Source organism: Carcharodon carcharias, chromosome 23 (genome assembly GCF_017639515.1).
Source record: "Carcharodon carcharias isolate sCarCar2 chromosome 23, sCarCar2.pri, whole genome shotgun sequence".
NCBI classification, from domain to species: Eukaryota; Metazoa; Chordata; class Chondrichthyes; order Lamniformes; family Lamnidae; genus Carcharodon; species Carcharodon carcharias.
Window position 1 is genome coordinate 43,424,299 of NC_054489.1, and position 26,962 is coordinate 43,451,260.

At 46.4% G+C, this 26,962-nt stretch overlaps 1 protein-coding gene across 3 annotated transcripts in view; it reads left to right on the forward strand.

The window, feature by feature from the left end:
* Positions 1-26,962, forward strand: part of mrc2 (mannose receptor, C type 2) — a 263,455-nt gene that overhangs the window by 109,496 nt on the left and 126,997 nt on the right. For all 3 annotated transcript variants that reach the window (XM_041173462.1, XM_041173463.1, XM_041173464.1), the window contains 2 exons: positions 8,107-8,261; positions 14,379-14,492. In XM_041173462.1, coding sequence (XP_041029396.1) covers positions 8,107-8,261; positions 14,379-14,492 — 269 coding nt within the window. The remainder of the gene's footprint in view (positions 1-8,106; positions 8,262-14,378; positions 14,493-26,962) is intronic.

Below are 26,962 nucleotides of genomic sequence, written 5' to 3' on the forward strand. Positions count from 1 at the left end.
TCTGCCCTCATTCTGCTTCTTTGCAGATTTCGGTTTGACTCTTGTTGGTCCGCTGTTTTCTCTTTCAGACGGCTGTTCATCATTCTGCCATTCACAACCCCTCTAGGTTCCCTTTTTTTCTGCACCACCAACTCTTTTGTCATTTAATTCTTCTGCTTTTCACCCTATCCTTCCCCTTTCTATCCTCCCCACTTACATTTGCTTAAAACCTGTGACACTCCTAACTTATTCCAGTTTTGTTGAAAGGACCTGACCTGAATCGTTAATTCTATTTCTCTCTCCACACATGCTGCCAGACCGGCTGAGTTTTTCTAACATTTTCTGTTTTTATTTTTATTCACTTCAACTCTCTGTTTCTATCCCCTAGCCAATTTTATATCCATGCTGGCACGGTCCCTTTCAATCCAATGGGCTTTTAATTTGACAGCAAGTCTATTAAGTGATACTTGATCAAGTGCCTTTTGAAAGCCAATATACACAACATCAACTTCATTGCTCTCAACTACCCTGTCTGTTGCTTCATCAATGAACACAGTCAAGTTAGTCGATCGCTTTTTGTTTTAACAAACCCATGCTGAATTTAATTTATTAGCCTGTACTTTTCCAAATGCCAATTAATTTTGTTTCGGATTATTCTTCCTGTAGTTTCCCCACCATCGATGTGAGACTGACAAGGGTGTAACATTTGCAATCCTCCAGTCCTCTGGGCAATACTCCCATATTCAAAGAGGATTGGAATATTATGGCAGGAGCCTCTACAATTTTCACCCTTACTTCTCTCAGTAACATAGGATGTAGCCCTCCTGGTCTGGGTGATGTTTCTCCTTTTAGTACTTCGTCTTTATCTATTTGTATCCAATCCAGTATTGCTACTACCTCCTGCTTTATTGCTACATTGACAGCATCATCTTCAGTAGTGAAAACAAATGCGAAATAGTCATTCAGTACCTCAGCCAAACCCTCTGCCCTCCACAGGAATATCTTGTTTTCAGTTCTTAAGCAACTCCCCCATTCTTTTGATTTTTGACTACCATTTTACTGTTTATGTGTTTGTCAAAGACTTTGGTTTGCCCTTTATGGTAGCTGCCAATTTATTCATATATCTCTTTGTCCCTTTTTATTTTCTTTTTTTAGATTTCCTCGCTACTGTATTATGAACCTTACAATTAGCATAAGCCTCCTGTCTGTCTCATTTTTAACTTTATATCTTTAGACATCCATGGAGCTTGATCTTTGGATATCCTTTGTTTCTCCCTTATTGGAATGTGTCAATCTTTTCTTTAAAGGGCTCTCATTGTCCAATGACATTTGCTTACCAATTTTTGACTCTTAACGCACTGAAGTTAGCCTTCCTGTAATTAAATATTTTGTTCAAGCTATCATGTCCTTTTCCATAACTATTCTAAACCTAATGGTATTACAATCATTGTTATTCGAATGCTCACCCACTGAAACTGGCCTAATTTAATTCCCCGGAACTCTTTCCTTGTTGGGCTGAAAATATACCTATCAAGAAAGTTGTCTTGCACATATTTCAGGAATTCCTCCTCCTCTTTGCCCTTTACACTGTTACTATCCCAGTCTGTTCTGAAAGTAAGTGTACGTTACATGAAGCTATGGTAGCAGCAAAGCTCAAGCAGTCTCTGTCCATTTTCATTTATTATTCCCTAGCTTTGATGTTGAAGGGAAGGGGGCCATGTCTCAAGGCCTGTGCCCCCTCTTGCCTTGAAATTCCTCCACAAGGTAAAGATATTCTGAGTTAGGGATTCTGCTGATAGCAGCGTCAAGCTCCTCGTAGAACTAGTCTTTCACCTCTGTCGTGGAGCACAGTGTTGGATCATAGGTGCTCATGAGGTTAACTGGCCCAGTTTTAGTTGTGAGATGGATGGAGAGAACATTTTCTGAGCCATTAGTGGGACACTCTATCATTGAGAGCAGGCAGTTCCTTACACCGAACTGTACACTCAGCTCACACGTTTCCTCTGAACTCTTCTCCTGCCAGATGAACTTGTAATGTTTCTTTCCGGTGGCCCACTCTCGGAGAGCTCGTCTCTTGTTGGAAAGCTAATTCATCATGGCCTGGGAAAGATAAATGAGACTGGACAGAGACTACTTGAGCTTTGCTGCTACCACGAACTTTGTGTAACTAAAACTTTCTTTCAGAACAAGCCATGCTACCAGGTGCCCTGGAGTCATCCAAGCTCAGGAAATTAGCATCAGATGGATCTGACCATCACAAAGCATGACTCTCTCAACATCATTCTCAACAAATGCAGCTACCACAGCGCTGACTGTGGTACAGATCACTCTCTGGTGTGCACCAGGGTTAGGTTGCAACCCTTGAAGCATTTTCACTTAAATCAGAAATGCCAATCTCATAGCAATGTCAGCTATACTGCCTACCCAGATAAAAAGCAACAATCCCTTGTCTCGATTGAACAGCCACTCTACGACATTCCCACACAGAGTCCAGAAGCAAAGTGGGGCGTACTATGAGACACCGTCTGCAGTGCCGCACTCTCAAAATTTGGAAAGTAAGAGTTAAAAAATGCTGACTGGTTTGAGGCTAAAATCACTTGTGATGGAACCTGTTATTGAAGCCAAGCCGTTCTTATTAATTACAAGAGAGATCTGAGTGAGAAGGCTCTGAATGTGCTAAGAGCCACTTGAGGTAAAGTCCAACAGACTGCTAGGTGGTGCACCAATGATTAGTGGTTTCAACTTTGCCAGAAGATCCAGATGTCCTTCAACATAGGGAATGCTAGAGGCATGAATGAAGGAATCAAAAAAGCAACAGGCCCATCAGCAAAGAAAATAGATCTAGTGAAAACAAAGGCAGGGCCAACTCATCATCAACGACAATAAACAGTGGGTGAGATGGGTGGAACCCTATCTTCAGTTGTACGCTAGGGAGAACACTGTCACCAAGGAATCTCTAGACACCATAGAAAGCCTGCTTGTCACGACAAAGCTGGATATTGAACCCACAGTGGAGGAGCTTAGCGATAGGCAAAGCTCCAGGCGCCGATGCTTTATCTCCTGAACTCATCAATCACAGAAAACCGGCACTCCTGCAGCATCTGCACAAACTTCTCTGTCTCTGCTGGAGCGAGGGGGGAGTGCACCAGGATACGGTGATGCAAAGGTTGTGACCCTGTCCAAGGACAAGGGAGGCCGCAGTGATTGCAACAAGTACCAAGGAATCTTCCTGCTGAGCATTGTGGGAAAGGTATTTGCCAGTGTTGCCCTTGTCAGACAGCAGGTCCTGGTGGAACACAACCATCCTGAACCCCAGGGTGGTTTCAGAACCGGAAGATCTACAAGTTACTTGATCTTCTCAGTCCTGCAGCTGCAAGGGAAATGCTGTGAACTAAGGAGACTATTATATATTACCTTCATTGTTCTCACTGAGACATTCGACCATGTGAGCAGAGGCGGTTTATTTAAGCTGCTGGAGAAAACTGGCTGCCTGCCAAAGCTACTCAATGTGATCTTCACTTTCCATGATAACATGATGGGTGAGGTCAACTATGACAGGGCAACTTCGGAACCTTTTGGGATCTGCAGTGGGGTCAAAGAGGGTTGTGCCCTGGCACCAACATTCTTTGGCATAATGTTCTCTTTGCTGCTGTCATGTGCCTCTACAGAGGGTGTTTACTTACATACCAGAACTGACGGAAAGCTGTTCAGCTCTACTTGCCTGAGATCCAAGACAAATATGTATCATGTTCTCATCAGGGAGTTGCTCTAACCGATGATTCCGCACTGACGTTTCATACTGAGGAACACCTACAGCCGCAAATGGACAGACTCTCTCAGGCCTGTAAAGAGTTTGGTTTGATCACCAGCATCAGGAAGACAAATGTCATGGTCCAGGTTTTGCCATACCGCCTTCTATCAGCATTGACAATGTGTCGCTGGGTGTTGTTGATAGCTTCACACATCTAGGCTCCACAATCACCAGCAATCTGTCACTTGATTCTGAAATGAACACACTGCAAAAGCTGCAGCTGTTATGTCCAAGCTGAATGAGAGTGTGTGGAACACCAGCAACCTTACTGAGAGTCGACCAAGCTTGTGTCCTCAGCACTCTCCTGTATAGTGGTGGGACCTGGATAACAGACGCTAGGCAGGGGAAAAGGCTGAACAGTTTCCACCTTCACTGTCTCAGATGTATGCTCGGTATCTCTTGGCAGAACAAGGTCACCAACTCAGAGGTCCTGACTGTGCTAATTCCATCAGCATACACTCATTGCTAAGCTAACGATGTTTGCACTGGCTCAGCCGCATCCACTGGATCGATGACGGACTTAAACCCAAAGACCTTCTGTACAGTGAACCGGTCACTGGGTCATGATCTCCTAGGCATTCATACCTTCGCTACAAGAGCAACTGCAAGCGAGATATGAAAATAATGGACATTGACACTGACAACTGGGAGACAGTTGCTGATGGCCATGATCTCTTGTAGCTGACTGTTTGGAAGGATATTGGAAGAGGCGAACAGAAACAAAATGCCCAACCTGTTGAGAAGTGGGACCAGAGAAAACAGAAAGCAGTGAATCATGCACCCTCTCAGCCCACTGCCTTCACCTGCAGCAAATGTGGCCGGGACCACCATGGCCAGAGTGGGGCTCCTGAGTCACATCAGGCAATGTTTAACACAGAAATAAGCACCACTGTGCAAACCATTGTCACTTGATGGAAGGCTGCCAAAGATCCCAGCCTATATTAGAATAAGCCCCTCATTATCACTACTGTATATTTTTATACCTTTCTGTAATTTGCCTGCAAATCTGCACCTCAGTCTCTTTCCCATTATTTAGTGGCCCATTGCTTATACCCGCTGTGTAATAGCACTCTCTTGATCCTTAATTCTAACCAAATGGACTCTGTCTTTGACCCCTTAATGATATCTTTCATTTCCAGTGCTAGAATATTTTTCCTTTTTTGCCTTCCTACCTTGCTGAATATCTTTGTATCCTGGAATATTAAGTTCCCAATCTTCCCCTTCTCCTGAGCCAGCTTTTGGTTGTTTGCCATTATGTTATAGTCCTATGTGCTGTCTTGTGCCTACATTTGCACACATGCACTCCAAACCCACCTTAGACTGCTTTGCATTTCCCCCTAGCCCCATCCGATCCCTCCTATTTCTGAACAATTCTTTACTCTGGTGCCCTTGGAATCCAAAGCTCTTCCTCCTGCACTCTTTATCCATCCACGTGTTGACCTGCTTTGTAATTTCTATACTCATACGGCACTTGGAGAGGAAGTAGGGCCTAGGAAGCGAGTCTTTGGAACTCTCTTCCCCAGAGAGTGGTGGAGGCAGGGCCATTGAATATTTTTAAGGCAGAGGTAGATAGATTCTTGACTAACAAGAGGGTCGAAGGTTATCGGGGTAGGTGGGAATATGGAGTTAAGGCAACGATCAGATCAGTCATGATCTGATTGAATGGTGGAGCAGGCTTGAGGGGCCGATTGGCCTACTCCTGCTCCTAATTCATTTGTTTATACTTATGTATGTATGAGTAATCCAGAATTAGTACCTTTGAGGACCTACTTTTTAAACTTCCTCCTGAGCTCCTATAATTCTGACTATAGGACCTCAACCCTTTTCCTACCTGTCTCATTGTTTGCCACTTGGATTATGATTTCACCCTCATTACGCTCTGCACCCACTCAGTGACCTTTAACTTTTTTTCCAGCAATATTCCCTGATTATTCAATCCTCTCTAATTACTCTTCACCTGGCTGTGCAGTCATTTGCTCCACATTGCGATGGATATACTCGACTGTAATCGCCTGAGGAGTTGTCACCCTCATCTCGATTCAGCAAAATCATGAGGGGTCTAGACAGAGCAGGTGGAGTGAAATTGTTCCCATTGGTTCTCAACCCTTCCACCAAACAACACAGATTTCAAAGATTGGCAAAAAAAATCAAGGTCCTGAGGAATAGCTTTTTCACGCAGCGAGTGGTTAGGATCTGGAATGCTCTGCCCGAGAGTGTGGGGGAGGCAGACCCAGTTGTGGCTTTCAAAAAGGAATCGGATAAACACCTGAAGAGGAAGGCTTTTCAGGGCTATAGAGAAAATGATAAGGAACGTGACTAGCTAAATTGCTGTGACAGAGAGCTGGCAACAGTTTGACGGACTGAATAGCCTCCTTCTGTACCACAGCCATTATATGATTTTAAAAAAACAGTTTGACAGTGCCATGCTCCTGGAGGATTACAGCATTGACTGTGTCTTCTGAGTCTGCTGGCAACCATCTGCTCAATATCCTCCTACACTTCCTGAAACTGCGGAGGAGCCATCTCCTGGAACATCCAATGTTTGTGCTTGATTGGCACCCCATCCACTAACATTCACTCCCTCTACCACCAACGCACAGTGGCAGCAGTGTACACCATCTACAAGATGCACTCCAGGAACTCACCAAGGCTCCTGAGACAGCACCTTCCAAACCCTACGACCATTGGGAAGGACAAATGCAGCAGACAAATGGGAACATCACCACCTGGAAGTTCTTCTCCAAGCCACTCAATATCCAGATTTGGAAATATATTGTCGTTCCTTCACTGTAACTGGGTCAAAATCCTGGAACTCCCTCCCTAACAGCACTGTGGGTGTACCTGCACCACATGGACTGCAACGGTTCAAGAAGGCAGCTCACCACCACCTTCTCAAGGGCAATTAGGGGTGGGCAGTAAATGCTGGCCTAGCCAGCAACACCCACATCCTGTAAATGATGATAAGGGATGATATTTCCTCTGGCTGGGGTGGGGTCTAGAACAAAAGGTCACAGTCTCAGGATACGGGGTAGACCATTTAGGACTGAGATGAAGAGAAACTTCTTCACTCTGAGTGTGGTGAACCTGTGGAATTCTCTACCACAGAGAGCTGTGGAGGTCAAGTCACAGAATATATTTATGAAGGACATAAATTTCTGGACTTTAAAGGCATCAAGGGGTAAGGGGAGAGAGCAGGAGCACAGCGTTGAGATAGAGGATCAGCCTCTATGAGGATCAATTCATATTGAATGGCGGAGCAGGCTCGAAGGGCTGAATGACCTACTCCAGCTCCTATTTTCTACGTTTCAATGTAAATGAATAAAAAAGAAATCCAGGAAATCCTCAGCTTTCTGTATGCCCTGCAGCGACTTCAGCCGCTCTTAAGCTCAGAAACCTGGAACTCGAGCTGAGTGAAGAATGTGTTCCCCACAACCTCACGCAGTTTCAATCAGACGGGAATGACACTTGTTAATAAAAAAGACAGGTGCCAAATTTCACCAAACTGTAGCCGTAACTCTGCCAGAGAAGGGTAGGACCTGATGCACTGGAACCTGAGTTAGGATTTCCCACTTGGGCCTGTAAATGGTGCTGTTTCTACCTTCACCTTACAAGGCTGATAAGCTGGAGAGGGTGAGTAAAGGATCATATCCTGGCACATATGGGACCCATGGTGACCAGGCAGGTCAGCTTATGCAGAGGAGATTCCCCACCCTCTACTAGATCTGCAAACTCCACAGGGTATGTAATCCGAGGCATTACTGACATTGCAGGTCCCATGGGTGGCCTCTGATGTTCTCTGTCACAAATCATGGGGAAACCATATGTGTCTGTGTCTGTATGTGTCCAGGACACAGATGGGGGTTGTGTCTGTGGGCCTGTGTCTGACATATGTCTGCGTGGCCCCTGGAGAGTGTTTGTATCTGGGAATATGGGTGCTTGTCCGTTTGAGGGTCTGTATCTTTGGACCCATGTCTTGGCAAGTATATGTCTGAGCGTGTGCGTGTTTGAGCATGTGTGTGGCTGGCCTTGTGCATGTCTGGGTGTGTGCATGTCTGGGTGTGTGCATGTCTAGGCATGCGTGTGTCTGGGTTAGTGTGTCCGAAGATCTGTATCTTTGAACCTGTGCATGACTGTGTACATATATAGGCATGTGCATGTCTGGTCATGTGTGTGTTTCTGTTCATGTGAATGTCTGGGTGTTGTGTGTGTCTGAGGGCCTGTACCTGGGAGTCTATATCTGGGTATTAGTTGCAGTGTGCTGGTGTTAGCTCCATTTCTCAGCTCCCTAATACCTGTTGTCTCACCTCTCGGTGCAGATGTCGAGGAATTATGGATCGGCCTCAATGACATCAAACTCCAGATGAACTTTGAGTGGTCGGATGGAACTCCAGTTCGCTTCACCCACTGGCATCCCTTTGAGCCCAACAACTTAGCAAACGGCCAAGAGGACTGCGTCACGCTCTGGGGCTCGGTAAGAGATTCTCCTCCGTTCCAGTAGGGCGGTGGGGGTTAGAACAGAATACAAATTTCACTTAATCTTCTTCTATTTAGAATGGCCATTTTGGATGTTCAGTAACACTCCCCTACTCCTCCATTGATCTTGGAGTTAGTGCACATGCTGTGGCATGGAGCCATGTTCTATAATCCATGATCTGCATTCAATTAACTGATCTCAGCAAGGAAACGCAAAGTGGTTTAATAGCTGAGTTGAGGATTCCTGATGGGGAAGGTAGGTCAATATTCATCAGGTTTAAGAGTTTTGATAGAGTAGATGGGAAGAAGTGTTTTCCACTTTACAGGAGGGTCGATAAGGAGAGGACATAGATTTCAGTTAATTGGCACAAAAATATTCAGGAAATGAGGAATTATTTTGCACAGCAAGTTATGATGATCTGGAATGCGCTGCCTGAAAAGATGGTGGAAGCATATTCAATAGTAACTTCCAAAGGGGAGTTAGTTAGATAAATTGTTGAAAAAGAAAAATCTGAAGGGCTATAGGGAGAGAGCAGAGAAGTAGGGAAAATTGGATCGTTCATTCAAAGATTGGGAAAAATGGGCCGAATGGCCTATTTTACGATAGGTTTCTGGAGACTAATTGCATCAAGAGATATGAAGATTGTACGGGAAAGTGGCACTGTGGTAGATGATCGGCCATGATGTAATTGAATGGCAGAGCAGGTTCAATGGGCCGAGTGGCCTACTCCTGTTCCAGTTCCTACGTTCCTGTGCTGTTTGATGCTTCTGCCTGCTTTCCAGTGACTGCTGGAATGGCATCTGAGGAAACCTACTCTCCTATATGGCACTGTCACTTGGAAAAGATACCAGGGAGGTGCTGGTGCCAGAGTATTTGACCTCCATGTGATTCACCAACTTCAGCAGATACACCATGAAAGAGAGGCAAAATCCGAGAGGATTAAATACTGACCATCAGTTAATTGCATTGAATCAGCTTCACTTCATGCAATGCTGAATGCCTGCCCTGAGCTACTTGCAAAAGAACTCTTTGACAGGAATGTCACCCGACAAGAAACCCAACTAGCAGACCACTCCACCCAATGAGCCCATGTTCCCAGGCACCAACTCTTTGCAAGCAGGGATAATAAGTGACATGGTCTAGCCAACCACATCGAGGAAAGCCTCACCAAAGATGCTGAAGACCCAAAATCAGATGTCTCCTTCTCCAGCTCCATCAAAGTAGGGTAAGCTGACCTTCAACAATGTCCACACGCCACCAAACAACCTGTGGCCCAACATCATAATACAGTCTGCAGCTGACCCAACAATCTACAAACTACTTTGACAGCCAACATCAAATATGGGGCCACCTCAACAACACCGCCAAGGGGGATGAGCTGTCAGACTGGACCTCCATGCATGACCTAAAACTTGTGTACGATGCAAAGCAGTCTGGAACATTCCAACCTGCCAGGTGCAAGAAGAACGAATCACCTGATGTTTGCTTCATGACTCACGATAGCAATGGCCAACCATTGTACTCCTGACAATAGCTGCCCAGCTTCCCCCATCCCAACTTTGTCCAATGTTCACTTGCATCAACCTTGAACTACCATTCATAAATTCAAAGCCAAAACCACACTGGAGTCTGTGGAAGGGCAACTGGGATGCCTACAGCAGATATATAGAAACCAGCATCAACCGGATCCCACCCCTCTCCGAAAACTACAACCGCTTCCATCAACTCTGCAAACTCGCAGACACCAAATTTGTTCCCGGGGTTTCAAAAAAATGAATGGTTTCTGGAAGAATACGAGGAAAATGAAGACCTCAGTGTAGCAACAGCACTCCTCGAGCCCCTAGGTAAGGGACACCCCATAAGATGGTGGGAAAGAGTGGAAAACATTAATTTCATGCACTCAAGCCAAAAGGTGTGGAAACTCCTACGCCGCCTGGGAGCAGCCAAGCAATAACCACACCACTAGCTGGAATCAACGCTGATGCCGTCTCTTCTCAGCTCCTAATAAACTCAAAGATACCGGCCAGCAGAGAAGATAAGTTGACGGAGAAACAGCCGTGTTGCAATCCCTCAAGCCTGCCCCAGACAGACTTCTCAATCTCTTACACTCAAGAGGAAGTGGATGGCGCCCTGATGGTAACCAAGTCAGGGAAAGCAGCAGGAATCAATGGGATTTACCCATGATTCCAGGAGAACATCAAATCACAGGGAAGGGTGATGAGCAAAGCTGTTTACCAACATTCACAGCACAGGCACCATTCCAAACATCTGGCACCAATTCAAGATAGTGACCATTGCCAAGTCAGGGAAGTCACCTGACGACCACACTCCATTGCCCTGCTTTCAATAACATATAAGGTCCTGGAACGCTTCCTGCTAAAGAGACTGAGTCCTCCACTGGAAGCAGTAATGCCCCCCGCCCCCCCAACAGCCACACCACCCCCCCCATCCCCAAAGTCAGGTTTTTGCACAGGCTGCAACTGTAAAGACCTGAAGACAGGAACCACCTTTGCTGACTTACCCTGTGCCTATGACACAATGAGGCACACAGGCATGCTGCTGAAACTCTCTAAAATCATGGGAAAAACCCAACAACTAATCAACCCCATGATCAGCAACCGATGTTTCCTTGTGCACCTTGGAGATCAAATCAGTCTCCCACGTATAATCAACAGCAGGCTCCCACAGGAATCAGTCCTCGCAATGGCTCTCTTCAACATAGATACCGGTGACCTCCCTCCCACTAAGCCATGGCTCTTCAGATTTGCTGATGACTTGACCCTGGCTTTCCAGACTAAAGAACTCCAGGACATTGAGAAAACACTCACTGAAAATACATGTTCTCTAGAAACCTATTTAAAAAAATGGAGCCTTCAACCGAATCCTGTCAAGACTGTTGTTCCAGCCTTTCAGCCCTCCACCTGAACAACTCTAATGCCAGGGAATAACTTCATGTTCAGTTCAGTGGCCAATCACTCACCCATGATCCAATGCCAAACTATCTCGGCATCACTCTTGACTGTACATTGACCTACCGCCAACACCTCCAGAACACCAGAGCCAAGGTCAAAATGAGAGTCCTGCCTGGGGCAGCAGAGCCAACACATTACACATTGGTTCACTCACCCTGATCAACCCAACAGCAGAGCACTGCTGCTCAATGGATTGTTAACCTGGACATTAAACAATAACTGCTTCCCCAGAAAAACAAACATGTACATATCCTTCATGCTGAGCATCAGAACACAGTGCCCACCATTCCGATTTACCACGGGAACCCCTCGCAATGCTGGATTACCAATGTTGATCCTTCACTGATGTTCTAACCCACTCCTTACTGCAATCTAATGGGCATAATGTTGAATACAATACTGGTTACTGCTCCAACAGAGGACTTTGACCTGGAACATAACGGAACCAAGACTTTAATATTCCAAAAGGATTAAGGAAGAGGGGAACATATGGTGGCGAGATTTCAGTTGAAAGGATGTGCACTGCAATGTACTGCTGCACATGGGACTGTACCTGTTGAGTATTATTCAACAGGCATGAGAGCGGGTCTCTCACTAGCAGGCTATTGGAGGATTGAACTCTCATGAAGTTAGCCAATCAAACTTCTGTCTTTTGAACTCTGATTCATTGAATTGGATGCTTTTATTGGATTGTTACTTACTTGGAGGACACCCTGTCTTTAGCTACTTATGGAGTGTGAATGCTAGCTGTCTTTGATGTAATACATCATAAGGGATTTCCTGTGCCTGAGTCCAAGACGATAAAAGGGCTTCTCTGCCTAGATATGGAGATACCTCCTCCATATATGATGCAATCTAAGGGGTACCCTCTCTGGGTATGGTGTGGTCTAGGGGAAACCCCCTTCATATATGATGCGATTTAAGGGATACCCTCTCTGGGTATGGCACAGTCTAGGGGATACCCTCTCTGCATATGGCACAGTCTAGGGGATACCTCTCTGGGTATGGCACAGTCTAGGGGATACCCTCTCTGGGTATGGCACAGTCTAGGGGATACCTCTCTGGGTATGGCACAGCCTAGGGGATACCCTCTCTGGGTATGGCACAGTCTAGGGGATACCCTCTCTGGGTATGGCACAGTCTAGGGGATACCTCTCTGGGTATGGCACAGTCTAGGGGATACCCTCTCTGGGTATGGTACAGTCTAGGGGATACCCTCTCTGGGTATGGTACAGTCTAGGGGATACCCTCCCTGGGTATGGTACAGTCTAGGGGATACCCTCTCTGGGTATGGCACAGTCTAGGGGATACCCTCTCTGGGTATGGTACAGTCTAGGGGATACCCTCTCTGGGTATGGTACAGTCTAGGGGATACCCTCCCTGGGTATGGTACAGTCTAGGGGATACCCTCCCTGGGTATAGTGCAGTCTAAGGGATACCCTCTCTGGGTATGGTGCAGTTTAAGGGATACCCTTTCTGGGTATAGTGCAGTCTAGGGGATACCCTCTCTGGGTATGGTGCAGTCTAAGGGATACCCTCTCTGGGTATAGTGCAGTCTAGGGGATACCCTCTCTGAGTATAGTGCAGTCTAAGGGATACCCTCTGTGGGTATAGTGCAGTCTAAGGGATACCCTCTCTGGGTATGGTGCAGTCTAAGGGATACCCTTTCTGGGTATAGTGCAGTCTAGGGGATACCCTCTCTGGGTATGGTGCAGTCTAAGGGATACCCTCTCTGGGTATAGTGCAGTCTAGGGGATACCCTCTCTGAGTATAGTGCAGTCTAAGGGATACCCTCTCTGGGTATAGTGCAGTCTAGGGGATACCCTCTCTGGGTATAGTGCAGGGGGGGATTTAATCTCTGGATGTGATCAAATCTAAGGGCCCCCTATCTGGATATGACACTGGGGAAATCCAATGATGTTCTAGGGGATTTCTTCCCTCTGGTGTGATAGTGTTGGGGTATAACCCAGTGGAGGGTGATCCTGGGGCCAGTATTTTTAGTGGAACTCACGTTTCCAGAACTGCTTTATCCAATTCAGGGTCGCAGGGAGGTAATGACCCCTAGGCCAGGTACACCCAGGAAGGGACGACAGTCTATCACAGGGCACACACTCACACTCTCACACTGGGGGACAATCCGCCTAACCAGCACATCTTTGGACAGTGGGAGGAAACCGGAGCACCAGGCGGAAACCCACGCAGACACGGGGAGAATGTGCAAACACCACACAGACACACACCCGAGGTCAGAATTGAACCTGGATCCCTGGAGCTGTGAGGCAGCAGCGCTAACCACTGCAGCACCATGCCGCCGATTTTGGTGGAACGGTAAACTATTTTCGTTATCGGTGCTGTGACTCTGAACTGGGCTGGACAGGACTATAAGTAACAGACATGATGGACGGCAACCAGGGAAAGGCCTTGTGCAGCCTGGGATGTGAAAGGGAAACCGGGTGAGGTATGTGTCCAATCGACACCAGCTGTGGGGCCTGAAACTGGAACCTGGTCAGGAGCAGAGGCTGAGAGATCTAGAAGGAGAAAGCGGGGGATAAGCTAGAGGAATCGACTGTGAGGGGTGGAGTGACCGGCAAAAGAGAGACAGTGGGAGTGACACACACTGGGAGGGGCAGGGTGGAGTGACCGGCTGTGGGGAGGGATGGGGGAGGGAGTGACTGGCACTGGGAGGGAAGGGTGGGGTGTGGGGAGCAATCGGAGGGAGGGAGGGATTGGGAGTGACAGGGTCTGGGGAGGGACCGGGGAGGGGGTGGGGATAGTGACAGGCTCTGAGTCATATTTGTTTTCTGCCCTACAGTGATTGGATGTCATGGGGAAGGGGGTTGGAAGCATCATTGGACATTTGCAAAAGTGCAAAAGGGAAACTTTGGATGTGACTGATGCTAACGCACTGAATATACCCAATAGCACGAAGCTGTCACCATCAAACTAATCTTGGACAGGGATTTTTTGTTAGAATATTGGTATAACTGACTTATTTACAGAATTTCATTACTCAGATGCATTGTTAAATAGCTGAATGTCAATCAGTCATATTGATGGTCACTCTAGGACAGTACAGTGTGTCTGTATTTCCAATAAACACTCGTACTCAAACACAACCCCTTCTTTCTCTTCCCTGAACCAGGAGGGACGTTGGAATGATGGGCCCTGTAACCTCACACTGCCTTCCATCTGTAAGAAACCCAGTTGCTTCTCTGAAGAGGAGGAGGTTTTGGAAGATAATCTCGGCTGTGCAAAGGTCAGTAAATCAACACTATCCCCACTGCTCATTACCACTTGCTGCCTAAATAAGTTCTTCCTCACAGCTCTGCTGGATTTCTTGCTAAAAACTTTAAACCAGTGTCCCCTAATCATTGTACCGTCAGCCAGTGGGAACAGTTTCTCCTTGTTTACCTTATCTAAACCTGTCATAATCTTATACACCTCTATCAAATCTCCCCTCAACCTCCTTTGCTTCAAGGGAAACTACTCCAGCTTCTCCAAGCTAACCTTGTAGCTAATAAAAACAAAAACAGAATTACCTGGAAAAACTCAGCAGGTCTGGCAGCATCGGCGGAGAAGAAAAGAGTTGACGTTTCGAGTCCTCATGACCCTTCGACAGAACTGTAGCTAATTGCCTTGCCCCTGGAACCATTCTGATCAATCTCCTCTGCACCCTCTCAAAGACCCTCGCATCCTTTCTGAAGTACGGTGAAGTTGGCTCAGTGTCAGCTATGGTGCTGTGCACTGCACTCTTGCCTTAGGTGAGTGAGGAGGTTGTGATTTCAAGTCCCACTCCAGACAAGAGCACAAACTCCAGGCTGACACTCGAGAGCAGTACTGAGGGAATGCTGCGCAGGGTGTGGATGGGGGGAAATCCCAAATCCCACTCCTTGCAGGGCAGGCCCACTCCCCCACACCCCCATATCTCAAATGTCGGGGTGTGGGGGAGTGGGGGTCCTGAGGTTGTGTAAGACGATATATAAATGCAAGTTCCTTCCTTCATTGAGTCAGAATGTCAGGGCAGTGCCAGTATACTGTGTAACCGACTGCTGGCAGAGGCTGCAAGACACAACCCTGTGCCCAAGCTGTCTCGCTCTCATGAAGCTATTTTTAAACATAAGTGGCCTAATTGGCCAGGAGGCAAGCTCAGTGCCAAACGCACCCCCCACCCCCACCCCCCCAAAGAGGCAGGCGCTACCTGCCTGGCGCCAGTGGTAAAGGCAGGGGACGCCCATGTTGGGGTCTGCTGTTGCCATGATAGTTCGAGAAGGCAGCTCCTCGAGGTGGAACGAGGCAGAAAGTGGCCGTGAACGACAAGGGTCGGAGCAGCGCTGGTGCTGGCGCTGGCGCTAGTTGGCCCCACAGATTTGATTTAGAAAGTAACTACAAAGAAATTCACTCGGACCCGGTGGTGACCCTGACTGTTGTGCACTAGCGTAAACAAGATTGTTTGGTTTCTCTGGAAAACAAAATTGAAAACTACAGCGCTGAACAGACAGGCTCCTTAACAAGCACCTTAATGAGTTTAAGAGCCCGTTAATCGGAGGTGACAATATTTCCTGCTCCCTCCCCACCTCAGGCCCTTTCAAAATTCAAAACTCTCCCGGAGGTGTTGGGATCCCATAGCAACCTCCAGGACTGTAATTTTTAATTCCTGCCCAGCCAGTTGCCGACCCCATGGCTTTTTGGAAATCCAGCTCGGGGAGAGTTTCCTTGACTGCAAGAAGAATTCCTTTGTTTTTGGTTGAAACATTAAGATCCTCCCAGAACACGTAGAGGTGAATGCACTTTCCAGCATTCCAAGCATTTGTTGCACTGGGAAAACATCAGACATGAGGTTTAATGATGAGCAGAAAATCCCAATTCATCTCCTGGGAGTTCCTGTGATTCCCTCCCGGCAGAAACTGCTCCCAGCTGGGATTGTGGAATCACACCTGTTCCGAATCGGGAACAGCCAGGATTGGGTATCCTGTACACACGGCTCACCATTGGAGTGTGACACAGAGCTCGCAGTGAGGCAATGACACAGGGCTCGCAATGAAAGAATGACACAGAGCTCGCAATGAGAGAATGACACAGAGCTCGCAATGAGAGAATGACACAGAGCTCGCAATGAGAGAATGACACAGAGCTCGTAATGAGAGAATGACACAGAGCTCGCAATGAGAGAATGACACAGGGCTCACAATGAGAGAATGACACAGAGCTCGCAATGAGAGAATGACACAGAGCTCGCAATGAGAGAATGACACAGAGCTCGCAATGAGAGAATGACACAGAGCTCGCAATGAGAGAATGACACAGGGCTCGCAATGAGACAATGATACAGGGCTTGCAATGTGAGTGTGATACAACTGCCAAGTTTCACTCTTCTAGAATGGGATGTACTTTTGTTTGAAAGCTGTTTCTTGCTCTAGTGACATTTGACTTTCAGCCATTGTGTGAGGACTCCCAGTAGTGCTGCTGCCCAGCTGGTAGTCAGACTCCAGCGAGGGGACGTGGGATGAAAGCTCTGTCCGATAGATGCTGGTAGTGATTTTGAGCCTTTGCTGTTGAAGATACTGACAAATACTTCTCAGGAGTCAGTTAATCAACATTTAATTTTCCAAATTTTAAAATGGATTGGTGAGAAGCTGTTGCTTTGTCCAGGATGGAGTCAGTTGCAGCCAGTGGAATGTATGATATTAAAAAGCTTAACCTTTAGAGTTCTGATTTACTCAGGCTTCCATTTATTTTCTCCAGTTTCACCTCCTCTTTCCTCCTTATGTACTTCATTCCCCTTACCATAGTTCCTTCCAGAGTTTAGTACTTTTGGGGTTCCTGTTGACAATTTAACCATGAGGGATTTCGAGACACATCTCCTTCCTGTCCTCAGTCGATTGTTCTCTCGATGTCCACACATGTTGGTGGAACCTCATGGTTTCCCACATGGACTCAATGGGCCGAATGTCCTCCTTCTGTGCTCTATAATGATTCTAATGTTAATGACCCTATTACATGGACTCTTCAACAGGTATCACGGGACTAGGAAAAGACACGCTGGCTGATTTTTATTTTTTACCTTCAATAAATACTGACTCTCACGTCCCTGGATATTAGTTTGCTCGCACCACCTCCTGCTGCCCCTCCCCCACCAACTGAGAAGCCACCTGCCTCTGGCCACATGTTGGAAAAGCCATTTTGCTTCTGTGAGGTGCACATTCCAGAATTGGCCCATTCAGCTTGGCCGCCAGTCTCTGATGATTGAACAGCTGCTGTAAGTTCATGTTAAAGTCAATTGCTAGAGGGCAGTCCTCAAATAGGGGAGATGGTGGCGTAGTGGTAAAGTAGCTAGGCTATTAATCTAGAGGCCCGGGCTAATGCTCTGGGGACGTGGGTTCAAATCCCACCAAGACAGCTGGTGGAATTTAAATTCAATTAATAAATGTGGAATGTAAGCTAGTCTCAGTAATGGTGACCATGACAACTGCTGGTTCACTAATGCCTGTTTGGGAAGTAAATCTTCTATCCTTGACCTATGTGTGACTCCAGCCCCAGAGCAATGTGGTTGACTCTTAACTGCCCTCTGAAATGGCTGAGTAAGCCACTGCGTTCAAGGGCAATTAGGGATGGGCAACAAATGTCAGCCTTGGCAGCGACACCCACATCCCATGAAAGAATAAAAAAAAACAACAGGCGCTGTTGTGAGCTTAACAGACTTAACCAGTTCAGTTCGGGACAAGCTGTGTTTCAGCTTCAGAAAGTTGTGCAAATTTGGATTTTGCTACAAACAAACATTTTTCTCACTGTGGGTCATTTTTCCACTTATTCTCCCTGATTTCCCCCTTGAGGCCCACTATACGTTGGCAGCCTGCTCCCATTCTTCAGGCTGTGCTGCTGCACTGGTGGTTGGTGACTCTGCAAGAACAGTATAAGGGATGACACTCCCTATGATTGTTTCCTGTGTGGGAATCCCTTGGCCTCTTCTTGGCTCTGGGATGTAGTTCCCTGCCCTTGATCAGGAGCTTGTTGGGAGCCACAAAAGCTGTGTCTGAACTCTTCATACATTGGCGTGCCACTGTGCTAACAATATCACTTCAGTTAAAGGCCATGAAAAGTTTAAGCCTTTTGGTTTCCCCTTTCTTTCAGTTTAAGGTTCTTCTATCCAAATCCGAGCTTAATTGTTTTTCTCTGTTCAAAACCCGACTTTAAAAATCAATATTGCAAAGTTTTATCTGGTTGAATGATACAAAGGTTAGAAAAATATTGATTAGAAAAATACTGGGACCTGCATTCAAACTGAACGTGGGAGCACAGGGTGAAGGGGGTCACCTGTCTCTGATACCACGACTGAGAAACGTTAAACTTTCGGTTTTGCAACAAGTTTCAGCAGAATGGCCATTGTACCTGAGGCTTAAAGATCCTGGAGAAATTGGATAGCCTCATCCTGAAGGACCTGTTTCCTGAAGGTTACCTCCAACATGGATCTGTTTCATACTCCATTGGACATTCTGCTTGACAGCAGCATGAACTTGCATTTATATAGCACTTTTAATGGAGTAAAACATCCCAAGGTGCTTCACTGCAATGTTATCAGACAAATTTGACACCGCGTCACATAAGCAGACTTTAGAACAGGACCAAAAGCTTGGACAAGGATAAGAAGCACAAGGGTTGATAGCTTCATTACTTGGACCATTGCCACTAACGGCAGCTCTGAATATGGTGCAGACGGGGTCAGGCAGCTTTGAGCCAGAGTGCACGTGAGGCCCACAGAGCAGAGTGCACGAGGGGGCCCGGGTCAGAATGCACGAGGGGGCCCCGGGTCAGAGTGCACGAGGGGGCCCTGGGTCAGAGTGCACAGGGGGGCCCTGGGTCAAAGCGCACGAGGGGGCCTTGGGTCAAAGTTAGGGCTACCAACCCTCCGGGATTAGCCTGGGGTCTCCAGGAATTGAAGACCCATCTCTCGGACACTGCTGAGTGCAACCCTAGAGAAAAATCATCGGGACAGGAAAAAAGATAGTTTTTTTTTTAAATCTTGAACATTTCTTTGCCAGGTATTAAAATATTAAAAATTGGCAAAATAAATGGCTGTTTGGCTGGCAGCCAAGCATCATCCAGTTGGGTAATGAGTCTTTTTGCTTTCCCATTGGCATTGGAAGGCCGTACATCACAAGGATGAACGTGTTAGCCGACAAATGGCTGGAGCATGGGTGCAAGTCATGTGATGAAACCTCCAGGGATACATTTAATCAACCCGAGGTAGAGTGCACAAGTGGGCACCAGGTAGAGTACATAAGGGGGTCTCGGGGCATAGAGTACATGGAGTCGCCGAGTAGAGCACACGGGGCATGCAAGGCATTTTGCCTGTCGCTAGAAACAGCAAGGTTTTTTGGTGGCAAACATAATATGTCTCCCTACCTAAAGGCTGCTGTTATTTCTCAGCCCTCTGGCAAGTTGAGCACTCACCGGGCTTATACAGCTTGTTAATGGGTGTCCATGGCCAACAATTCTCCAGTCAAAGGGTAAGGTTAGCCATCATGGCATGTAGGCCCCAGGGCATCAGAGGGAGCATTGGTGAGAGATGCTGTAATGTCACTGTCTATGCATTGGAATCTAGCTCTTCAAACGGTACTGATGTAGCTCTGCCCCTTGCCATGTGTTGTCCCCCTGTTGGGTGCCAAGTGATTATGTTATCCTCTGCAAAGAGGTAAGTGAGTTGATTACCCTTCGCCCCCCCTGATCTATCCTCTGTTTCATTACTGAGCCCATGAGGTTGCAGTTCAGGAGGTCTTGGTAGGATGAATCCCTGCTCAGAGGCTCCCAGTCCTTCAGGAACCTTATTCAAATCTGCCCTTCTCTAGATTTTCTAATTCTCATCCTTGTTTCACCTAGGGCTTAGACTCTCACTATCTGTGTAACCTCCTCTAGCCCTGCTACAACCCTCTGAGATATCTGCACTCCTTCACTGCTGGTCCCTTCCACATCCCTGATTTTAATCTCTCCACCATTGGTGGCGGAGCCTTCGGCTGCCTGGACCCTAAGCTCTGGAATTCCCTCACTAAACCTCTCCGCCTCTCACCTCTCCTCCCTGCTTTAAGATTCTCCTTCAAACCTAAGTCTTTGACTAACCTTTTGGCCATCTGAACTAATATCTCCTCGTGTGGTTGGGCATCAGATTTTGTCTGATAATGCACCTGTGAAGCGCCTTGGGCCATTTTACCATGTTAAAAACACTATAGAAATGCAGTTGTTGTTGTTTTAAACCTGTGAGAAGTGAATCATACTGGAGCGGAGAAGCTAGCTTCCAGAACTCTTCCTATTGGCTACCAAGGGCTTCCACCTTGTCCATTACAACAGTGACTACGCCTTTACATCGACTATAATGCACTTTGCGGCATCCAGAGGTTGTGAACGATGTTGGGAGTTTGCTCTCGTGATTCCTTTAACAAGCTTGTGAATGGTACCACTCAGTGTTTTACACTCAATTCTTTCCCATTGAGCTTTCTATTCATCCTCACTGGAGTAAAACTCCTCAAGGGATTTAGTTGTCTGTTTTTACTCGCCCTCCTTAAACTTGGGAGGATGAGTTCAGTCCCTCAGGTGCGAAGGGGCAGATCGACAAGAGAAATACCTGCACATGGCAGCGACCTCACTCATCATGCTTTAGCTTAAAATCCATTAATCCAACAGCTGAGTTATTCCTGGTCCTTTGCCCCCTCTGGCAGCCTGCATTTCCTTTGTTACTTTGACAGGCTCATTCTGTGCCAGGAACAATATGCTGTACTCAGCAAGTTCCCAGTTCAAGAGCTGTGAGTGTTCAGAAAGAGACTGATTGTTTTTTTTTAATTTCACAAACTATTTTTAATCAGCTGCTCTGCCAAACCCTGAACACCCTCATGAATTGAAGAGAAGAAGCAAATGTACCCCTCCTGATGTTTCTCAGTTGTACCTCAAGAATGGTCTTTACGTTAAAAAAATATTTTGGGGCAGTTTTAATCATAAGGTGCTGGGTGGGAAATCCACAGGTTCAGGTTTTACACCCCACCCAGTATCACACTCTGAATGCAGGGTGCAGAAACAGCATTGCTTCCAATCCCATAAGCTTCCCAATTGACAGGTTAGTTAAAAAAAAGCATCCACATTAGAACAGCAAAATCTGATGGCACTTCAACTCCTATTGAATAATGTTACGACCGGGCCTCAGGCAAGGCTCCCCCCAATTTGTTATGATCCCAGAGGAGGTCCCCCAAATTGTTATTCTCCCCGGTGAGGAGGGGTGAACTGGCTCCCTTTCTTCATTCAGCCCCCTCGGTTGGTTGCACCAAGGTTAATTTAAAAAGGATCCCTTCCCTCGTGGATACCTTTTCCCAGTCCAATTGTATTTATGTTTTAAAAGGAGCCAATTTAACCAGACTGTCTTAAGTCAAAGAAAGAATGAGTTTATTAGTTACTTAACGTGAGAAAGATAATAAAAATGCACACAGATTAGAAATGAGAAGTTTAGTCCAAAAATAAAAGTTAAAAAGCTATACGAATCAGTCCTTTGGGTTGTCTGTGAGGAGTAGATGGTGAAACATTGCAGCTGTTAAGTTGGGGTGATTCGGTAGAGCTGACATTGGCAGTTGAGCAGTTGGTTTGGAGATTCTTGATTCTGTAGGTTAGCTGAAAGGAGATGTCCTGTTTCCTTTTTGACTGTGGCTTTGCTGACTTGATTCTTGCTTCCAACAATCAGAGAGAGAGTTTTTTACCTGCAAGCATAGGGATGCTCAGTTGGGGTTCTTCAGCTGTGACTTTCACAGCATGCACACGCCAGAACAGGACACCAGACTAGCACACACAAGTAAGGTTTCAGTTGGCTTTTTTAAACCCCTTTCCTTGTGCATTCCTGGAAGGGAAAAACAAACATGTCTTTTGCCTAGATCTGTTTTCTTTTCAACTCAGTTCATGTTCACAGTCTGGGCTATAACTCAACAGGAGATGGTTTCAGCTGAGAAGGTAATCATTTTCCATTATCTCCGCAACCACAGGAGATCACAGTTCAATTTGCATTGTATCTTTTCCTTTGAAGTGCCTCTGTCTGTAGTAGACCGTTTCACGCCTTTTAGGTACGACATTCCTTTCTCTCTGAACTGGGTGGTCAAGTAATCTACATAGGAATTTTCCAGCAAGTAGTTACCTTACAGTCTCAGTCATCTTTTGCTTGTTTGTCCTGTTTTAAAAAACATGTCTTACTTAAAAGTGCAATATGTCCATAAGTAATTCAGAGATAGGATCTGTGGTCATGACAATAAGCAGGACCCTGGCTGCTTTCTCTCGATCAATAATGCCTTTACAGTTCTAGTGGTATTTCCCCTGTTCCCCACAAAACCCCAACAGAATGATCATTCCCCCCTCCACCCCCCTGATAGCTGGTTGGTGGGAGACATGAGCAGTACAGCTTGGTTTTACAAACCAAGTTTGCCCTCTCTGATGGGTGTAAAAGGTTCCATAGCTAGATCTGTGATTATCACCAGTCCCATTCTAACCAGCCATTTGGAAACCATCCAACTGCTAGAGCTCGTTCAAATGACGCAGATGAATTGGCAAAGGGCATTTGAACTTAAGGTTAGGAGTCATGTGGTGAATTTGTTGAGCACCTGCGGATTGTTGACTTTCCGAGATTTTCTCATTCATTTGTCAACACCTGCTTAGCTAGTAAAAATACCGTGACCCCATTCATTTAGATCACCGAAGGATTATTTGTTTTGGGAAATAGCATGTAGGGCTGATGTTGAATCATTCCTAGTTTTAGGGCTTTATCACCATTAATTTTGATCCAAGCCTGGCTATGAGTGGTGTTATGGGAACGAGAGACTTTGTTAGCCTTGGTTCAGTTAGTAACACTCTTATCTCCAGAAGGTTGTAGATTCACGTTTCACTTCAGAGACATGAACACATAATTTTCAGTGGGTAGTGCTCATGCTGTACTGAGGGAATACTACAGTGTCAGAAGGGCAATCTTTTAGATGATAAATTAAAGCAAAATACGGCGGACAGTGGGAAAAACAGAAAATGCTGGAAATACTCAGCAGGTCAGGCAGCATCTGTGGAGAGAGACAGAGTTAACGTTTCAGGTTGATGTGACCTTTCAGATCAGAACTGAAGAAATATTATCTCAACCTGAAATGTTAAAGCTGTTTCTCCCTCCACAGACACAGTCTGACCTGCTGAGTGTTTCCAGCGCTGTTAAACCAAGGCCCTGGCCCAGATCTTTGACCCCGGGCCCAGTTCGCTGAGCCAGGAGCTTTCCCAGCTCGGCCAACCTGAGCTTTAAAAATGTCCATCCCCAGGTGGGATTATTGGTCAAGAGGGGGTGCGACGCTGGAGTGAATGCGCAGGCTTCCTGGTGTGGATGCAGGCTGGGTGCAAGGCCTGCCTCTGTGCTCCAACACTCTGTTTAAACAAATAAAAAATAACAATAAAACAAAAAAACCCCTCCTCACTGGGACACTCACTACTGAGCCCTTCCTCTCAGAGACACACACTCCTTGGCCTCCCCTCACTGGGACACCCAGTTCTCGCCCTCCCTTCACTGACACACTCACTCCTCAACCTCCCTTGACTGAGACACTCACTCCCTGGCCTCTCCTCACTGGGCCACTCCCACCTGGGCCCCTCCACACTGGGACACTCACTCCTCAACCTCCCCTGACTGAGACACTCACTCCCTGGCCTCTCCTCACTGGGCCACTCCCACCTGGGCTCCTCCTCACTGGGACACTCACTCCGCAACCTCCCCTGACTGGGACACTCACACCTCGGCCTCCCTTCACTCAGACACTCACACCTGAGCCTTCATGAGACAACAATATGAAGATTTATTTTGCTTTTATCTTACTGAAGATTTATAAAGTTGCTCTGACCAATTCTGGAAGAAGTCATTTTTTAAAAATTAGGAAGTTCAGTGTAATAACAATGGGAGTTGGTAGAATTATTCCATTTAAAGGATATTAGAAGCTTAATTATAAGAACAGTATCATTAATCTCAAATATGTTCTTGGAGAAGGATGGGATTGAAAGGGACAAGCTGTGGGCTGCAAATGGTCATTTCTTATTCCTAATGATTTGGAACTCCCTCTTGTACATCTTGAAATTGGTTCTTTGACTCAGTTTAAATTAATTCCATTGTTTCTAGAATAGTTCCAGACGAGAATGAAGACCTGAAATCAAAGCACATGAAGAGTGTGTCCGATTGCTGGAAGATAATAGTGGTCTTAGCAGGGGATGGTTTGTACTTTGTATGAGAGTTTTCCCAAAATCCTCCCTTTAACACAGGCTTAGATTAATTTCTTCAGTGGATTTTTAAATTCATTTACAGGATGTGGGCGTTGTTGGCTAGGCCAACATGTATTGCCCATCCCTAATTGCCCTTGAGAAGGTGGTGGTGAGCTGCCTACTTGAACTGCTGCAGTCCGTGTGGTGTAGGTGCACCCACAGTGCTGTTAGTTCGATGATTCCAGGATTTTGACCCAGCAACAGTGAAGGAACGGTGATATATTTCCAAGTCAGGATGGTGAGTGGCTTGGAGGGTAACTTCCAGGTGGTGGTGTTCCCATATGTCTGCTGCCCTGAGCAGGATCAACTGCAATAATTATTTTATGAAGTTGAATGTTCGAATCTTGTTGAACAATTCATTATGGAAGAAGATGCCATCATGCACAGGCTCAGTGGTGCCACCAACAGGAGGTCTGGGAGGAGTTGGCACCATGGCAGCGAATTTCACCAAATACACAGGGACAGAGCGACCAAAAAAAAATCAGAATAAAGTTTGAGAACAACAAGCAACAGCTGCATCACACCTAACCTTTGACTTCCCTCTCCCTCCCTGTTGAAAACTCACAAAGGGAGATGGTGGGGTAGAAATTGGTTGTGTGAGGTCACAGAAAGTGGGTGGAATCCGATCAGCCACGCCAATATTCAGCCCCTCTGACTTCACTAGAACTGAATGTCAAGCGAGGTTTAAAATGGGAGGTCATTGTGTCACCTCCTGTTTAATGATACCACCCAAGATGAATTTCTCCTCCAGTCTCTTGCTGATGTGTGGAAAATAGAGGAACATTTAACAATTTCCCCATTACATTACATTATAGTGTTTAGAAATCACTGCTCGTCGAACACATCTCAATGCAGTGGCTGATATCATAAAGGCAAGCCCAGAAATCAGACAAAGGAGTGTATTTGTCTCTAGCCCACACCCCCCCTAATCCCCAGTAGTGCACTTTAATTGAATAAATTACTCTGGCATCGGCATCAGTTTTAATGTATTGTCGGTGTAATAAGGAATGGAGTTCACATTATGACTTAGTGCTCCTCCTGCTGAGCCTCGTGCTAAAGGTGCACATCAGAGGTGAAGTTTTAACGACTCCTGCCCACCGATTGGAAGACAGGGCGGGCTCATAAAATGCAGCATGTGGCCTGTATGCCACCTGTCTGCACGCCCCAGCCGGCCTCCCATTTTGTGGGGCAATGGTGGAGGCTTTGTGTGGCCCGCTCATCATTTACCTATTGAGGCCCCATGAGTGGCCAATTTATGGCCTGCAGAGCATTAATTGGTTGCGGGGGTAACCAGTATCAGCAGAGATGTGTTACCCGCCGACTCGTCGGGTGGTGGGGTGGGAAACCTTGCCTTCCGAAAATCCTGTTCCAGGAGTTGAGCACGGGGGGTAAGCAGTCTGTTTTGTTCGATTTTCTGTGCAGTAAAATCAGCAGACACTTTTCATCTGGCGTGTAAACATGCGTGAACACCCTCTGACAGGTTCTTCATGCCTTCCACAGCCCCTGTAGGCTGGATGCCAAGGTGCAGCTCTACCTGAGGTCTTTTGTGGTGGAGAAGAGAATTACTCTGGAATCATCAGCGATTCCCTGGAAATGGAGGAATACACAGCTGCCTCTTATGTGTGGTCAATTATAACACAAATTTCCTCATGGACAAAATATTACACTCGGCGAGCGGGCGTGCACCCAACACACCCGAGTGTAAAATGACACACGGTGGTGTCGGGCGTGTGTCCCGACGTTATCGCGCCGTCTCCTGATATGTCGTTCGGTGGGTGTGTGCCAGAGTCAGCTGCAAGCCCACCGATAGTTAAAAGGCCTATTAAGGCCATTAACAATCTAATTAATTTCAATTTTATGTTGACCATCCAACCTAGCAGTTGGCGAAAAGGCCAAGCGGCCTTTACCTTTTTTAGGAAACCTCATCCACGAGCGAACAGTAAATAAAAACTTTATTTTTGAATTAAAAACTCTTCCCAGCTCATGTGACAGAGTCACACAAGGGCTCAAGTTTTATTACATTTTTATCCTCCTCATTAATTTTTTTTACACAGTTCTTCAATCTCCCTGAGTCAGCTCCGTGTTCTTTCTCACACATGCATAAAGTGCACGCTAGGCCTGACCCTCCCTCCTTCCCCCCTGCCTGCACAGGCAGCGCTCAGCGGTATGGAGCCGATTGTAGGCAGCTTCCCGACTGTACCTGCCCAGCCCTGCCGAGCACCCTCTCCAAGGGTAAAATCCTGTCCCATGACTTTCAAATACTTTTCAGATGCTTAAGATTATTCTCGGAGCTAAAGCTACTTGGCAAGCCTGTTGGCATTGAAAACTACCTGAATAGTTTGAATTTTGCTGTTTGTACCTTACCTATCTGAATCGTTACAAAGTTTAGTAATGTGGCTGGAGGATTAGGAGGAAAGCAACTTGTGTGAT